General features: G+C 39.3%; 1 protein-coding gene across 2 annotated transcripts in view; it reads left to right on the forward strand.

Moving 5' to 3' along the window:
* LOC137430181 (matrix metalloproteinase-17) overlaps positions 1-12,280 on the forward strand; it is a 99,093-nt gene extending 86,813 nt beyond the window's left edge. For both annotated transcript variants that reach the window (XM_068120824.2, XM_068120825.2), the window contains 7 exons: positions 1,310-1,590; positions 1,744-1,926; positions 2,062-2,134; positions 9,182-9,264; positions 9,613-9,765; positions 10,647-10,904; positions 11,003-12,280. In XM_068120824.2, the coding sequence (XP_067976925.2) occupies positions 1,310-1,590; positions 1,744-1,926; positions 2,062-2,134; positions 9,182-9,264; positions 9,613-9,765; positions 10,647-10,904; positions 11,003-11,232 (1,261 nt within the window). In that variant the 3' untranslated portion in view covers positions 11,233-12,280. The remainder of the gene's footprint in view (positions 1-1,309; positions 1,591-1,743; positions 1,927-2,061; positions 2,135-9,181; positions 9,265-9,612; positions 9,766-10,646; positions 10,905-11,002) is intronic.
* The last annotated feature ends 6,161 nt before the right edge of the window (positions 12,281-18,441 follow it).

Consider the following 18,441-nt stretch of genomic DNA (forward strand, 5'->3'; position numbering starts at 1 on the left):
CATATATTCACCGAAAAGGTGAAATGATGATTTAACATTTGTGATGGATTCGGATTTGGATGTAATTGCTTTTCCATTATATTTGCCCTCATTTCAAATATGTTAATTAATGTTTCTTTTTCGCTTGAGCAACGCCGGGCGAAATCCGCTCGGCACGCAATTATCATTGATAAGTGTACCACGAGTTTGGCCATCTATGAACGTTTTTACACTTTACTCGAGGTACAAATACAACTTTGTCTTGGGGTAACATAGGCTATGTGGCCGGGGCCTCATGTGGGGGTCTGGGGGAGGGGCATAAATTCTCTGTTAATGTGTACCGTGTAGCGCCACCTGGTGATGGTGTCAGAGGGTATTACATTTTCCTTTTATACCTGGGCAACACTGAGGTTAAAGCACTCTGCACGGGAAAAATTTTCCCCCTTCCCTTCCCTCCCCCCCCCAAGGAGGGGATCCTCCCTCTCCAAAAGCCTAAATATCGGCTACCCCAGGGGAGACAGAGCCCACCAATGGGCAGTGTGTACTCTGTGTCCTTCCACTAGATGCGGTGGGGCCCAAGCGGCCTTGAAGATGGAGGGGAAGTCGACCCTACTGCCCGGAGGTGGGCAAGTAGGGGAGGGCCTAGGGGTGGTGGCAGTGATCTGCGCCACTCTCACCCCTTCCCTCGAACTCAAGAATTGGTGTGCTCCAAGTGTTGGAATGGCCTTCCTGGAATCTGAACATGAGCCCTATCCAGGCTGTATGGGATTTCCTGGAAACAAAGAACTAGAGGAACCTAACTAACCTTGCAGAACTGTGAAATGTACTCCAGGATATTTGGCACAATATTTCCGTAAGAGTGCTTCATTCGCATACAGGAAGCATGGGTAATAGAATGATGGCACTCAAGAGGGCAAAGGGCGGACACACAAAATATTGACTGATACTATAAAATGACTGTTCTTGCTATTTACTTCAGCAGTTTGTTTCACGCTTATTTATAAAGACTTAATGTACAATAATAAACACTTATCAATGATAATTTGATGAATTTACCCTAAAGTAAGAATTTTATTGGAATAACCCCAACTTTTGCATAGTACTGCATATATGTCCTGTATGTAAGGTTTTTCACAGTTATATGAGGTTCTAAGAAGTCACAATACTTGTCTTATTAGGAGGATGAGTAACTTAAGGTACTCCGACAATCAATTTTTCAGCAAGCCAGGCATCAGGTAGTTGATGTCCTTTGTACCGAATGCTGTTGAGCAATCTTCCCACTCCTACATGATCGAAATGGCTCTCTTCTTCCTTGCACACATCTTCACAGGGTCCGTAGCTTTCCGCCAACATACAACATTCCAGAGCATAAAGTGAAGCAAATCCTGAAGCAGGCCTTTTCATCTTGGGAGGCTGTAACGCAGCTGTCTTTTCGCGAAGTACCTCGTCACCATAACGCCGACATTGTGGTGGAATTTACAAATCGGTACCACATGGACTCGTATCCATTTGATGGTATCGGTGGAACACTGGCACATGCTTTCTTTCCTGGGTCATCTCTAGCCGGAGATACTCACTTCGATAATGATGAAAAGTGGAAAGAATATCCAGGTATTCATGCTCTTCCACTTCCTGATCCTTTATAGTGCTTTCTCTCTTTTGACCTCTTCTAGCTTTTTTACCGGTTGTGCTTGTTGGGAATTGGAACCCATTTTACTGAGTTCATGGATCTCAGTCCTCCTTTATTCATTATTTTCCTTGCAGCATCCAAGACAGAAGGCACCGACCTGTTTGCAGTGGCCGTGCACGAGTTTGGCCACGCACTCGGCCTTGCGCACTCGTCGTCACCCAGTGCGATCATGCAGCCTTATTACAGTGGTGCAGTTGGTCATCCAGTAAAGTTCAGTTTGCCAATAGATGACGTCAGAGGCATCCAGCGACTATATGGTACAATGGGCCTTTGCAGCCCCATTCAATTGGTGCATTCTTTTTCTCCTTTATTCTCCTCTGTCTTCCTCCCCGTTTGTATGCTCCCTTTGATTAATTTTCTCCAGTCATTGTTGACGTCATTGCTGTTTGCAGGATCGAAAAAAATAAGTGGGCCAGGAAAACCTCCGAAGCCACCATTTATCCCCCAGCCCAGGCCCTCGAAGCAGTAAGTGACCTTTGTGTAATTCCATCACAATATAATCTCATTAACCCAGTTTACTTGAATTTCGTCGACACAATTCTATGAAAATGAATCAACTGTTGTGTAATTTCCATTCTTATTTCATTGCGCAGCCTCATGAGTGGAAATGCAAAGGAATGGATTCTACTTCCAATTCAATAATGTGCAGTCTGTTCATAAACACGTTTATTTTTACTTGCAACATGTCACAGGTCTACAAGAGCTTCAGAGCATTGTTGGGGTTCTTGGGAGGGGGGAAAAAAATGAATATTCATATTTCAAATGTGCACCCATTAGTCGGCCAGCTGCAGGACTAAACCCGCGTAACGTTATGTAATCAACCGTTACGTTACGCAAATTACAAAAAAATAGCGTTGCATAATTTTTGAACAGCCACATTTTGGGGTTAAGCAACCCGTGACCATGTGAAGAATCAGCTCGTTCTGATATAAGTGTGGGGAGGGTGACATGGATAAGAGGTGTCAAGTTAAATTTTAATAGCGCATTAAAAGTGTTTCCCAATCGCGCTGTTCATCTATCCCTCTGCCATCAAAGGGGGGCAGAGGTTATGTTTTCACCCCAGTCTGTTTGTCTGTCTGAGAATAGGATTTTTTTTTTAAGTTGTGGATGGATTCGGACTAAATTTACTGCAGAGGTTGGGTACATGACAAGGACAAAATGATTCGCTTTTGGTGAAGGGCAATAATTTTTTAAGTGATTCTTCACCATTAAGAGATAGGGCAAAAACGTGATAGGACTATATAGCAGGATATCTCAAAATGTTGTGGATGGATTCGGACGAAACCTGGTGGAGAGGTTGGATATGTGACAAAGAAAAAATGATTCCGTTTTGGTGAAGATTCGAATCCAGATCCGGATCAGATAATTTTTTCAAGTGATTCTTCGCCATTGAGTGATTGGGCTAAAACCGATATATCGGATCGCGAATACTCTTAGAATCGAATACTTTAGAATACTCAGAACCTCCTTCTTTCCTTCCCCCTCCTTCCACCTTTGTTCAGCATTGCACAAATATTTTAGGAATTCAGGTGCTTATCAAATGATTTGAATACTGTACTCAGATTCTTACCAAATGATTTGAATACTGTACTCAGATTTTTACCAAATGATTTCAATACTGAGATTCGTACCAATTGATTTCAATACTCATCCATACCAATTGATTTCAGTACTATACTCAAATTCATACCAATTCAATTAATTGTAATACTCAGATTCTCACCAAATTATTTCAATACTCACATTGTTACCAAATGATTTCAATACTCACATTGTAACCAAATTATTTCAACACTCACATTCTTACCAAATTATTTCAACGCTCACATTCTTACCAAATTATTTCAACGCTCACATTCTTACCAAATTATTTCAACGCTCACATTCTTACCAAATTATTTCAACACTCACATTCTTACCAAATTATTTCAACGCTCACATTCTTACCAAATTATTTCAACACTCACATTCTTACCAAATTATTTCAACGCTCACATTCTTACCAAATTATTTCAACACTCACATTCTTACCAAATTATTTCAACACTCACATTCTTACCAAATTATTTCAACGCTCACATTCTTACCAAATTATTTCAATATTCTGATTCTTACCAAATGATTTCAATAATAAGATTCCAACCAAATGATTTCAACACTCACATTCTTACCAAATTATTTCAACACTCACATTCTTACCAAATTATTTCAACGCTCACATTCTTACCAAATTATTTCAACACTCACATTCTTACCAAATTATTTCAACGCTCACATTCTTACCAAATTATTTCAACGCTCACATTCTTACCAAATTATTTCAACACTCACATTCTTACCAAATTATTTCAACGCTCACATTCTTACCAAATTATTTCAACACTCACATTCTTACCAAATTATTTCAACGCTCACATTCTTACCAAATTATTTCAACGCTCACATTCTTACCAAATTATTTCAACACTCACATTCTTACCAAATTATTTCAACGCTCACATTCTTACCAAATTATTTCAATATTCTGATTCTTACCAAATGATTTCAATAATAAGATTCCAACCAAATGATTTCAACACTCACATTCTCACCAAATTATTTCAACACTCACATTCTCACCAAATTATTTCAATATTCTGATTCTTACCAAATGATTTCAATAATAAGATTCCAACCAAATGATTTCAACACTCACATTCTCACCAAATTATTTCAATATTCTGATTCTTACCAAATGATTTCAATAATCAGGTTCTAACCAAATGATTTCAATAATCAGATTCTTACCAAATGATTTCAATAATCAGATTCTTACCAAATTATTTCAATATTCAGATTCTTACCAAATGATTTCAATAATCAGATTCTTACCAAATGATTTCAATAATCAGATTCTTACCAAATGATTTCAATAATCAGGTTCTAACCAAATGATTTCAATAATCAGATTCTTACCAAATGATTTCAATAATCAGATTCTTACCAAATGATTTCAATAATCAGATTCTTACCAAATTATTTCAATAATCAGATTCTTACCAAATGATTTCAATAATCAGATTCTTACCAAATTATTTCAATATTCAGATTCTTACCAAATGATTTCAATAATCAGATTCTTACCAAATGATTTCAATAATCAGATTCTTACCAAATGATTTCAATAATCAGGTTCTAACCAAATGATTTCAATAATCAGATTCTTACCAAATTATTTCAATATTCAGATTCTTACCAAATGATTTCAATAATCAGATTCTTACCAAATGATTTCAATAATCAGATTCTTACCAAATGATTTCAATAATCAGGTTCTAACCAAATGATTTCAATAATCAGATTCTTACGAAATGATTTCAATAATCAGGTTCTAACCAAATGATTTCAATAATCAGATTCTTACCAAATGATTTCAATAATCAGGTTCTTACCAAATGATTTCAATATTCAGATTCTTACCAAATGATTTCAATAATCAGGTTCTTACCAAATTATTTCAATATTCAGATTCTTACCAAATGATTTCAATAATCAGGTTCTTACCAAATTATTTCAATATTCAGATTCTTACCAAATGATTTCAATAATCAGATTCTTACCAAATGATTTCAATAATCAGATTCTTACCAAATGATTTCAATAATCAGGTTCTTACCAAATGATTTCAATAATCAGATTCTTACCAAATGATTTCAATAATCAGATTCTTACCAAATGATTTCAATAATCAGATTCTTACCAAATGATTTCAATAATCAGATTCTTACCAAATGATTTCAATAATCAGGTTCTAACCAAATGATTTCAATAATCAGATTCTTACCAAATGATTTCAATAATCAGGTTCTAACCAAATGATTTCAATAATCAGATTCTTACCAAATGATTTCAATAATCAGATTCTTACCAAATGATTTCAATAATCAGATTCTTACCAAATGATTTCAATAATCAGATTCTTACCAAATGATTTCAATAATCAGATTCTTACCAAATGATTTCAATAATCAGATTCTTACCAAATGATTTCAATAATCAGGTTTTAACCAAATGATTTCAATAATCAGATTCTTACCAAATGATTTCAATAATCAGATTCTTACCAAATGATTTCAATAATCAGATTCTTACCAAATGATTTCAATAATCAGATTCTTACCAAATGATTTCAATAATCAGATTCTTACCAAATGATTTCAATAATCAGATTCTTACCAAATGATTTCAATAATCAGATTCTTACCAAATGATTTCAATAATCAGATTCTTACCAAATGATTTCAATATTCAGATTCTTACCAAATGATTTCAATAATCAGATTCTTACCAAATGATTTCAATAATCAGATTCTTACCAAATGATTTCAATAATCAGATTCTTACCAAATGATTTCAATAATCAGATTCTTATCAAATTATTTCAATAATCAGATTCTTACCAAATTATTTCAATAATCAGATTCTTACCAAATGATTTCAATAATCAGATTCTTACCAAATGATTTCAATAATCAGATTCTTACCAAATTATTTCAATAATCAGATTCTTACCAAATGATTTCAATAATCAGATTCTTACCAAATGATTTCAATAATCAGATTCTTATCAAATGATTTCAATAATCAGATTCTTACCAAATGATTTCAATAATCAGATTCTTACCAAATGATTTCAATAATCAGATTCTTACCAAATGATTTCAATAATCAGATTCTTATCAAATGATTTCAATAATCAGATTCTTACCAAATGATTTCAATAATCAGATTCTTACCAAATGATTTCAATAATCAGATTCTTACCAAATGATTTCAATAATCAGATTCTTACCAAATGATTTCAATAATCAGATTCTTACCAAATGATTTCAATAATCAGATTCTTACCAAATGATTTCAATATTCAGATTCTTACCAAATTATTTCAATAATCAGATTCTTACCAAATGATTTCAATAATCAGATTCTTATCAAATGATTTCAATAATCAGATTCTTACCAAATGATTTCAATAATCAGATTCTTACCAAATGATTTCAATAATCAGATTCTTATCAAATGATTTCAATAATCAGATTCTTACCAAATTATTTCAATAATCAGATTCTTACCAAATTATTTCAATAATCAGGTTCTAACCAAATGATTTCAATAATCAGATTCTTATCAAATGATTTCAATAATCAGATTCTTACCAAATTATTTCAATAATCAGATTCTTACCAAATGATTTCAATAATCAGATTCTTACCAAATTATTTCAATAATCAGATTCTTACCAAATGATTTCAATAATCAGATTCTTACCAAATGATTTCAATAATCAGATTCTTATCAAATGATTTCAATAATCAGATTCTTACCAAATTATTTCAATAATCAGATTCTTACCAAATTATTTCAATAATCAGGTTCTAACCAAATGATTTCAATAATCAGATTCTTATCAAATGATTTCAATAATCAGATTCTTACCAAATTATTTCAATAATCAGATTCTTACCAAATGATTTCAATAATCAGATTCTTACCAAATTATTTCAATAATCAGATTCTTATCAAATGATTTCAATAATCAGATTCTTACCAAATGATTTCAATAATCAGATTCTTACCAAATTATTTCAATAATCAGATTCTTATCAAATGATTTCAATAATCAGATTCTTACCAAATGATTTCAATAATCAGATTCTTACCAAATGATTTCAATAATCAGATTCTTACCAAATGATTTCAATAATCAGATTCTTATCAAATGATTTCAATAATCAGATTCTTACCAAATGATTTCAATAATCAGATTCTTACCAAATGATTTCAATAATCAGATTCTTACCAAATGATTTCAATAATCAGATTCTTACCAAATGATTTCAATAATCAGATTCTTACCAAATGATTTCAATAATCAGATTCTTACCAAATGATTTCAATATTCAGATTCTTACCAAATGATTTCAATAATCAGATTCTTATCAAATGATTTCAATAATCAGATTCTTACCAAATGATTTCAATAATCAGATTCTTACCAAATGATTTCAATAATCAGATTCTTATCAAATGATTTCAATAATCAGATTCTTACCAAATGATTTCAATAATCAGATTCTTACCAAATGATTTCAATAATCAGATTCTTACCAAATGATTTCAATAATCAGATTCTTATCAAATGATTTCAATAATCAGATTCTTACCAAATGATTTCAATAATCAGATTCTTACCAAATGATTTCAATAATCAGATTCTTACCAAATGATTTCAATAATCAGATTCTTACCAAATGATTTCAATAATCAGATTCTTACCAAATGATTTCAATATTCAGATTCTTACCAAATTATTTCAATAATCAGATTCTTACCAAATGATTTCAATAATCAGATTCTTACCAAATGATTTCAATAATCAGATTCTTATCAAATGATTTCAATAATCAGATTATTACCAAATGATTTCAATAATCAGATTCTTACCAAATGATTTCAATAATCAGATTCTTATCAAATGATTGCAATAATCAGATTCTTACCAAATTATTTCAATAATCAGATTCTTACCAAATGATTTTAACACTCAGATTCTTACCAAATGATTTCAATAATCAGATTCTTACCAAATGATTTCAATAATCAGATTCTTATCAAATGATTTCAATAATCAGATTCTTACCAAATTATTTCAATAATCAGATTCTTACCAAATGATTTTAACACTCAGATTCTAACCAAATGATTTGATTGGCCTGATTCTAAATTCGCCATTGTAAATTCCAATTTGCATGATTCATGATTCTTTTCATTTTCTGACTGGCTGCTGTGTCACAAAGACATATTAAAAACAGTTCCCATCTAACAAAGCCATCCTACTATTGGTTCCTGGAACTCTCTGATCACAGCGACGATTCACAATTGACCTGCAAATTCAAACCAGTTGTTTTGGAGGTCATTTGGAGGAATGCTTGAGGTTTTGAGGTTTACATAAATCTACAACTTTCATTCACCTCGCTGATGTTATTTCTTTTTTATTTTCTTATCTACTCCACATATCAACAAAACACATTGACCTTGAGAAGATATTTAAACCGTAGGACTTTAATGTGGCATTTTTGTAAACAAAATTTCAACTTGTGTATGGAGGACCAAGAGGCTTATGAGTTTTCCAGGTCAGAGCTGGAAATGGGAGTACAGGACTGGGATTGGAAGTAGGGTGAGGGGAGAGGAGTCTTATCTCTGCTTGCATGCTTATTCCTGTGTTTAGAAAGAGTAACAAAGATTTACCACAATTTCACCACTGGGATTAAGTAAATAGTTTCAGGACGTGCAAGATGGGGTAATCATGGTGAGCTTTCCAAAGGCCATTTCTGTTGGTTTTGTCTCTGTGCTCTAAAGCTAAACTTTGTCTTCCTAATTTTTATAGGGGACTTTTATAGGGGACCCTTTACCTTGGTTTGTTTTCATAGGAGACCTTTTATAATGAGCTCTTCTCCATTGTCTTCCCTGTAGTCCAACACCGAGCACCCCAGATCGCTGTACGACGAGCTTTGATACCGTGGCAGAGATCCGTGGTGAACTATTCTTTTTCAAAGGTAATCTCAGCAGCAGGAATGGAAGGTAACATGAATAAAAATGGCGGTTCTTCAAAGAGATTCCTGGCAGGAGGATGTAATCATGTTATCGTATTTAAACTTTGGAAACACAGGCAGAGAATGAAATAAAATTGTTTAGAATGGCATCGTCAACCTTTTTTCCAATGAAAATTCAAGAAGTTAACGATTTACAAAGAGTGAATTGTGGTGTTTAACACATTTGTTTACCTGTTTAACAAATGGAGTGGAGGTGAAACTCGATGTAATTTTTTTTGTTTTTTGTTTTTTGTATACAAGATCGAGGCTCGTGAAAGAGCGATGAACTGAATTTGAGGTTTTGCACCACAGGAGGATATTACTGGCGTGTGCTGAAAGGACATCATCTCGAGAACCAGGAAGCAATGCCCATACACAGCTTCTGGATTGGTATTCCCAAAAATATACCACGTGTGGACGCCATGTTTGAACGATCCACCGATCACAAAATCATCATAATCTCAGGTACACATTTACTCATTACTCCAGCAGTCATTCTTTTGCTATTATTGCCTTGGACGTTTATCTGACAAGCCGACAAGTTCACATTTGTGGCGAAATTGGTACTTATTGTGTCTCTGTAGACAGGAGAATGGGATACAATAACATATTATAGACTTCTTCGTTCATGTGCAGCACAAGGCTATGAAGGGGAGGAGGGAGGGGATGAGGGGGATGGGAGGAGCCTCATTGGCTGAGGGTGAGTGGGAGGGGCTTCATTGGCTGAGGTTGAGGCCGTGCCGCTGATGCAGTGCCCTCTGCTGGTTGGGGCAGGAATTTGGAATTTGGCTATCGTGCCGGCGATAGCTCGCCGACTCTTTGCGAAGGGCACCACGGGATCTTCAACGTCCACCAACGAATGCTGGGAGACGGGACACCTGTTTAACGTCCATCCGAGGGCCGGGCACACACGTCGATGAATCACCCAGCCCATGAAACACCAGGATGACAGTTCCTCGGTTAATGGCTCCATAGCTGGCTCTGGATTCAAACACAGGCTGGACAGCTTAGAGGGGAGTGTGTGCTCCTCTAGGCCACTCTGTCAGCCCATGGACCACTTGAAGATTTAAATCTTCCTTGGGCTAGATGGGCTCTGAGAGTTTGTTGTTCTTCCTTAAGCAGGAAGATACTTTGGGAGCAGTACCCCTCCTTTGGGGTGGCACCTGCACCTGTTGTGAGGCAGATCTGACTTAACGATTATTCTATTTCTTTATTTTGTGTTATTTTGTTGAAACTCAACTGAAGGACCTTTCCTTTTAACGAGACTACTGTAATTTAGAGGTAACTGAGAAACGCTTCCTTATGAAAGTATCCTCAGGAAGGTTTCTCAATGTGTCCCCGCTTAGGGCAACAATTCTGGCAGTTTACGGCCAATCGAGCGGACTATGGATACCCTCGATCGATCGAAGAGCTCGGCATCCCATCAGAAGGGATCAATGCCGTCCTGGAATGGAAGCATAATGGTGCGGTGTATTTGTTTCATGATAATAAATACTGGCGCTATGATGTGCAGAGAAATCGGCCCATGGCCGGTTACCCACAGCCCATGGTGCGCTGGGGTGGGATCCCACCTAACGTGAAGGGCGCCGTCAACCTAAATGATGGTACGTCGGAGCTCTTCTTCTTCGTCGCATTATAATGACCCATCGAATGTTATTCCGAATGAGACCGTTCACCAAATGCTGCATTGTCTATTTCGCAGATGCGAGCTATTTCTTCTATGGTCAACAATACTGGAAGGTACTCAATAAAAATGTTCGGGTTGCTCGACAATATCCCAAGAACATTGGAACATCGTGGCTTCAGTGCCCGGGTGGAGGCAGCTTGAAGAATCAAGGACATGGACTCCCTGCCGCAAGCTTTTCCTTTGTGTTGTTCGTGTCCCTCATATCGGGTGTTCTTCCCATACTCCTCAACAGGTCGTTTCCTTAAGTAGAAAAATGACAAACGTGAAGTTCCTTGTTGGGAATATTGGACCGAGGGCAGCAGAGCTCCATTCGTCAATATTTATTTTGTTTTCCCAAATCTTGTGCTTGTTGTTATTTGTCTTTCTCCTCCGAACATGGAGCTTCTGCCAACAAAACTTTGCATGAACGCTTTGTTAAATGCGATAAGGGCGTCTTCTTTGAGCGGAGAACGTGGTCGTGCATCCATCGGATTGCTGGATCTTGTGCCCATTTCTTTGCTGGATCTTGTGCCCATTTCTTTGCTGGATCTTGTGCCCATTTCTTTGCTGGATCTTGTGCCCATTTCTTTGCTGGATCTTCTGCCCATTTCTTTGCTGGATCTTGTGCCCATTTCTTTGCTGGATCTTGTGCCCATTTCTTTGCTGGATCTTGTGCCCATTTCTTTGCTGGATCTTGTGCCCATTTCTTTGCTGGATCTTGTGCCCATTTCTTTGCTGGATCTGTCCTTTGTTCACTCTTTGCATTTCCTGATCATCCATTCTGTGTAAATAACCAGTCGATGTTTTCTTTAAATCTCCCTCCACACACGCGGCCCATGAAGTATTGCCTTGAAAATGGATACTTATTGCCATATCAACTTCATAAATTATCTGGTGTTCAAGAACACATTTATTAATGAGATTAATTTAAGGGTTTTTTTTTTTACTATTGACCAATTACAACTAGTTTTTATGTGTAATATTTGCTCTTTTATACACTCATTTGATTCATATTAATAAACTATTTCTTCTTACAGTCATTGGAATTTGGAATTGGAATTACATGTGGTTACAGTTATTTTGTTTTGGAATTACATGTGGTAGGAATTTGTTTTGTTTGAATGTTTTGTATGAATGTATGAAATGTATGTATGAAATGTATGTTTGAATGTATGAAACCTAATGTTTTGTATGAATGTTGAGTATGTTATGTAAAGCTTTACTAAAACTGCCATGTACCTGTTAATTACAAAATGTATTGACAAAATGTATAAATAGATGGGTAGAAATAGATAATAAAACATTTTAAAATCATCTCTGTTAAATTCCTACCACATGTAATTCCAATAACTGTGTACCTGATTGAAGAGCACCATTCTGTCAACACATTCCTTCAAGGTGAACAACACATCCGCAGATGGCGCAGACTCATCGGCCGATGGGTCTGCATTGTCATTTCTCGTGCATCCACAGATGGGTCAGACCGATCGGCCGATGGGACCGATCCACAGATGGGTTCCAACAAATTCACCCCCAGATCCACTTTTTTTGAAATACCGACTTCGTTCTTTCCTGGATGTTCTAGCAGTGTCCATGTGTTTTATACCTCTCCCACCCCCCCCCCCCCCACCCCTCGCCTTCCCATGCCTCCTCCCCCCAAGCCCTCTCCCTCCCACAGATCTTCCGATGTCCCTGTTCTCTACTTTTGTACTTGTGTGCTTCCCTCTCTCTCCCCATCTTGTCTCTCGCTCCCTTTGTTGTGTTTTGTGTGGCCGTTTTTTTGTAATTAATGTAAGCTCTTACACGAGCCTCGATCTTGTATACAAAAAAAAAAAAAACATCAAAAAAAAAAGTCTAATATTTTTTGGGGTCTTAAAAAAAAAAAGTTCAGTTAAAAGCACAAATTCTTTCCCTTTCTACTGGCATCAGGAAATTGTGGGCGAAACTATCTGATAATTTGGAGACCACACAGGAAAGGGACTCCATCCCCGTCATGTCGTGGATTTATACATTTCTTGGTTGGCAGGATAGCCCAGAGATAAGTACACCCCCTCTGAGCTGTTTAGCCTGTTTGAATCCCGATCCAGCTGTAAATTACCATCCTGGTGTTTCACTTGCAGGGCATCTCTATGTATGCATCGTCCCTCGGTTGAACGTCAAGCTCGAGGATCCATCTGGTAACATTAATTGGTGTATGTCAAGACCCCATGATTATTTTCTCGCATAGCAGGTGAGTTATCACTGGCACCTGAACAAGTTACAAATTCCTACCTGGACTGCGAGTAGCAAGTGGCCTTCTGGTCTTTTAACACTCCATCACACACCAAGATACACCACTTGCTATATCGGTGTGGTTGTTTGGTTCAGGTGCTCCCACACGATCAACAAATTCAAGTAGGCAAGTTGATTCTTACGTCAGCCAACTCTGGCTACCGATGGCAATCTATTCACTCATTCATTCATTCATTCGGCTCACCGTTCGCAAAGGGACGGGATAAACAATTGATGTTATATATATATACAGTGCATTCAGAAAGTATTCACACCCCTTCACTTTTTTCACATTTTGTTATGTTGCAGCCTTGTGCTGAAATCGTTTAAATTCATTTTTTCCCTCATCAATCTACACCCAATACCCCATAATGACAAAGAGAAAACAGGATTTAGAAAGTTTTGCAAATTTAATAAAAAGAAAAAAACTGTAATATCACATTTACATAAGTATTCATACCCTTTGCTATGACACTTGAAATTTAGCTCAGATGCCTCCCGTTTCTCTTGATCATCTTTGAGATGTTTCTACACCTTGATTGGAGTCCACCTGTGGTAAATTCAATTGATTGGACATGATTTGGAAAGGCACACACCTGTCTATATAAGGTCTCACAGCTGACAATGCATATCAGAGCAAAAACCAAGCCATGAGGTCGAAGGAACTGCCGGTGGAGCTCAGAGACAGGATTGTGCCGAGGCACAGATTTGGGGGAACTTACAAAAAAAATTCTGCTGCATTGAAGGTTCCCAAGAGCACAGTGGCCTCCATAATTCTTAAATGGAAGAAGTTTGGAACAAACAACCAGGACTCTTCCTAGAGCTGGCCGCCCGGCCAAACTGAGCAGTCGGGGGGAGAAGGGCCTTGGTAAGAGAGGTGACCAAGAACCCGATGGTCACTCTGGCTGAGCTCCAGAGATCCTGTGTGGAGATGGGAGAAACTTCCAGAAAGACAACCATCACTGCAACACTCCACCGATCTGGGCTTTATGGCAGAGTGGCCAGACGGAAGCCTCTCCTCAGTGAAAGACACATGAAAGCCCCCTTGGAGTTTGCAAAAAAGCACCTAAAGGACTCTCAGACTGTGACAAACAAGATTCTGTGATTCAGTGGTAGAGAATGCTCTCCCAGAGAAGAAGGGAAGTCGCAAGTGGAATGCAAGAGCAGAGGTGGATGAGATGGAGGAGCGGCAACAGAAGGAGGTCGTGGGGATGGTACAGCACGGAAAGCATGGCTTGGGGTGGATGAAGCATGAGCGATGGGGAAAGGCACGTGTGAAAGAGAGGAGGAAGATGGTTGAGAGGGAGGTGAGAAGAAAGGAGGAGGGGAGATATGTGAAAGCAGTCAGACAGGCACAGCAAGGTGCTTAGACAAGGTGGGAAGGTATGCAGGTCAGAACATTGAAATGGCAATATATTTGGAGGATGGGGCCAATATTGTTGAGTTTCCTGTTGCAGGTGGCATATGATGTGCTTCCATCACCAGTAAACTTGATATTGTGGGGGTTGTTGCAGGAGGAGAGATGTTATTTGTGTGGAGGTTTGGGAACGGTGCATCATGCATTGAGTGCATGCTGAGCCGCATTGGCAGCAGGACAATACAAGTGGCGGCACGATCAGGTAATAGCGGTGGTAGTGCAGATGGTGCAATAAGAGGTGCTGAGATCGAGAGAGTGGAGAAGTAGACCGATGGGAGAAAGGTGTTGTTTGTCAAAGAGGGCCAAGTGTTAAGAGGTGGAAAGAGGAGGATGTGGAAAGCAAGAGGGCTGCCAGATGCTTGTGATTGGCAGGTGATTGCAGACCTAAAGCCACAATTGGTATTCCCTTAGAAGATCTGTGTGACAAGATTGCGGCCTGACATTGTCATCTGGTCAGGTGCAACAAGACAGGTCATCTTAGGGGAATTGTCTGTACCTTGGGAAGAGAACATGGTGGAGGTGCACGAGAGGAAGAGAGGAAAGTACAGTGAGCTGGGGGCAGTGTCGGGAGAAGGGTTGGCGAGTTTCTTGTCAGATATTTGAGGTGGGGTGTAGATGATATACACGTATTGGCAATTCCTTTTCTGCATTTCTTGCTCGGCTTGGAGTGTGTGGGACAGAAAGAAGAAGGATGTGTGACAGAGTGGCCCAGGTTGCCTTGAAAGGCTCACTTTGGATTTGGAGGACGTTTATGGAGGCATGTCGAACGGTGTAGGTTGAGGTTGTGGGTGGTGGTACATTTCAGCCTAAAGGTGTCGTGACTGAGCACGGAAGAGAAATGGAGATGTGTGAATAGTGTGTGTGTGTGTGTGTGTGTGTGTGTGTGTGTGTGTGTGTGTGTGTGTGTGTGTGTGTGTGTGTGTGTGTGTGTGTGTGTGTGTGTGTGTGTGTGTGTGTGTGTGTTGCAGGAGTGGGTGTGGTTTTGCATGAATGTGTTTTTGTTTGAGTGGTGCATGTTGTAAGGGTAGGTGGTCGTTTCGTTTGTTTTTTGTTTTTTGTGTGTGTGAGTGAGTGGATGAAGGACTGTGGATTCTGGGAGTGGAGTGGGTTTTGTTGTTGTAGTCTGTGTTCTCACTGGCTGGGGGTGGGGGTATGTATGCATCCGGGTGTAGCTGCTGCATGTGGAGGCATATGTGTCCCTGCTGGCCCATCTTAGCTGACTGTATCAAGTTTGAGGGGCCGAAACGGGATGATGCTGAGGACCTGGACTGAGGACCCAGTCAGTGAGGTACACTTGTGACCAGGTGTGTTTTGAGATTGTGTGTGTGTGTGTGTGTATATATATATATATATATATATATATATATATATATATATATATATATATATATATATATATATATATATATACACATGTAAACACATGTATATATGTGTATATATATATATATATATATATAATTATATATATATATATTTTGTGTTGAAGGCTCCAGTCACGGACTATATAGTCCTCATCAAGGCCACGCTTTAACTAAAAGAGCTGCGTTGACAGAAAAGTGAAGAAAGAGAATAGTCGAAGAGTTTTGGAGGAAGTAAAAAAAATCTGCTTTTTGAAAAGGAGAAGGTCATAAGTGTTTGGAAATACATGGGAAGGTGAACAGTTGCATAGATTGGTAGTGGTGGGGAGGAAACAAACATCATAACGGCCCACCCATGAGTTGCCAATGGCCACACTAATCATGCGATGTAGTCACTTGTCAAGGATTCCGTGGTCTCACTGATGGCGGAGGTACAAAAGCAGCAAGTTGTTGGGAGCAGAAACCGAAGTAATATCTGTAGAAAAGAGAAAGAGAACCAACTTGAGTGCGTCGAGTTTTGAGGTTAGATTGGGAGAGTTGATAATGTTACGGGGTCCTCCCCTATCGAGTCCCCGGCAGAAAGATGTGTTGTCCTTGTGTGAAAACCAGCCAATCAACCAACGAGTCCACACCAAGGGATACGAACAAACCACAATGTATTATGACACTTCAAACCCCCAATATTTTATCACACTTCAAACACCATATAATTCATCTCTACAGGTGGTACCACCTTATTGAGTCCCTTAACCCCCAAACTCACGGCCCTTTCCCCAATGTCTCTGTACTCCAAGGCGACGTCGATTCGCTCCAGCGCGTGGAATCAATGCCCGGTTCCAATCCATGGAAGCGGAGACGATCGAGCCAACCCGCAGGTCACGTGGTCCAATCCCCAGCACGATAGCGGTAGAATTGGAAACCGGCCAAAGATGATTTCGGGTACGTACCCGGTGGCGGTTCAATCCGCGAGTCTCCTCAATAACCCTCCCCCAGCCGCGGACTTGTGGGTTGCACAGTCGTCCCTGGCAGCCCGCCGGAGAGAAACGCCTGGTCGACGCGCCGCCAAAAACCCGGTCACGGCCGGTGATGCGCGTAGCGAAAGTGGCGGTCGGCTTTCTCTCACTGCTCGGTCGGGAGCTGCAATCTGACCACGTTTCACTGCTCCGTCGGGAGCCGCAATCAGAACACGTTTCACTGCTCGGGCTGGAGCTGCAATCAAAACGCTTTTCACTGCTCTGTCGGGAGCAGCCATCAGCACACGTCTCTTCGCTCCACCCCTTTTCTCCACTCCACCGCTTCCGGTCTCGATCCAGATTTCCGGCCACATTTCCCTAGAAGGGCTTTTAATTCTTCTACCCACAACAACCTTTTCCCATAAATCACCATAAGCATAATTTCGAGGATACTTTGAACCCACAACAGTAATCATAACAATCATCATTAGGGCCGAATACGTAACACTTCCCCCCCTCAAGAAAGAAAGTTGGCACACCACGAAAACTTTCTTTGTATGCCCTCTTTGAACAGGCAAAAGTAAATTCACAAACCAAATCAGCAATCCCTGGGGCAACAATATTCAACCTTCCCCAAAAATAGAGCAACCAAAATTTTACACAACCCCCAGAACTTTCCCAAAGCTAATTCCCTCTGGACCAAGCGTCAACAATTCCTAGTTCCTCTTGAATGAAGGTTAAGGGGGGTGGTGACCAAAGCCCCAAAGTTAAACAACTCGATAGCACTTTTTCCGGGAGGCCAAGCTGAGTATTCACTACATGGACGCCTTTAGGAATGTGGAGTTCACGGTTAGTCCGGGGAGGAAAGTTCATTACATGGACGCCTTCAGGAACGTGGAGTTCACGGTTAGTCCATGCAGGAAAGTTCACTACCTGGACGCCTTTACGAATGTGGCATTCACGGTTAGTCCGTGTAGGAGTCTGGGCTCGGCGGCTCCGCCGTACCTAGTGCTTCAACTTCTCCAGACTCCTAACAGTTACGGTGGGACCACTTGTCACAGTAGCCACCTGACTGGCGGTCTCCTTCTCGGCCAGTGCTCTGACAATCATTCTTTCGGGAGATGCCGTAACTCTGGGAGCCTCCATAGTAATATCGGCTGCTGCCACCACCAAAACTACCGCCATGTTGTCCTCTTCTGTAGACCTCCCGACGCCTACGTAATGCCTTCCCTACTGTTATGGTCCGACCCTCCAACTCCTTACCATTCCAATTCTTCTCTGCCTCTCTGGCGTCCTTTGTGCTTGCAAACGTGATAAAACCGAACCCTCTTGACTGTTGCGTTTCCCTGCTCTTCTTTCCTCGAGGTCTCGGTCCTGTTCTATTCTTTTTTCCTCAAGTTCTCGGTCCTGTTTTACTCTTTCCTTCTCTGCCTTCCTTTCCTCTGCTTTTAACCTTTCCTGGCTGTGCAGTTG

The sequence above is a fragment of the Myxine glutinosa genome, chromosome 6, assembly GCF_964187855.1.
Source record: "Myxine glutinosa chromosome 6, kmMyxGlut1.1, whole genome shotgun sequence".
In the NCBI taxonomy this organism is placed as follows: domain Eukaryota; kingdom Metazoa; phylum Chordata; class Myxini; order Myxiniformes; family Myxinidae; genus Myxine; species Myxine glutinosa.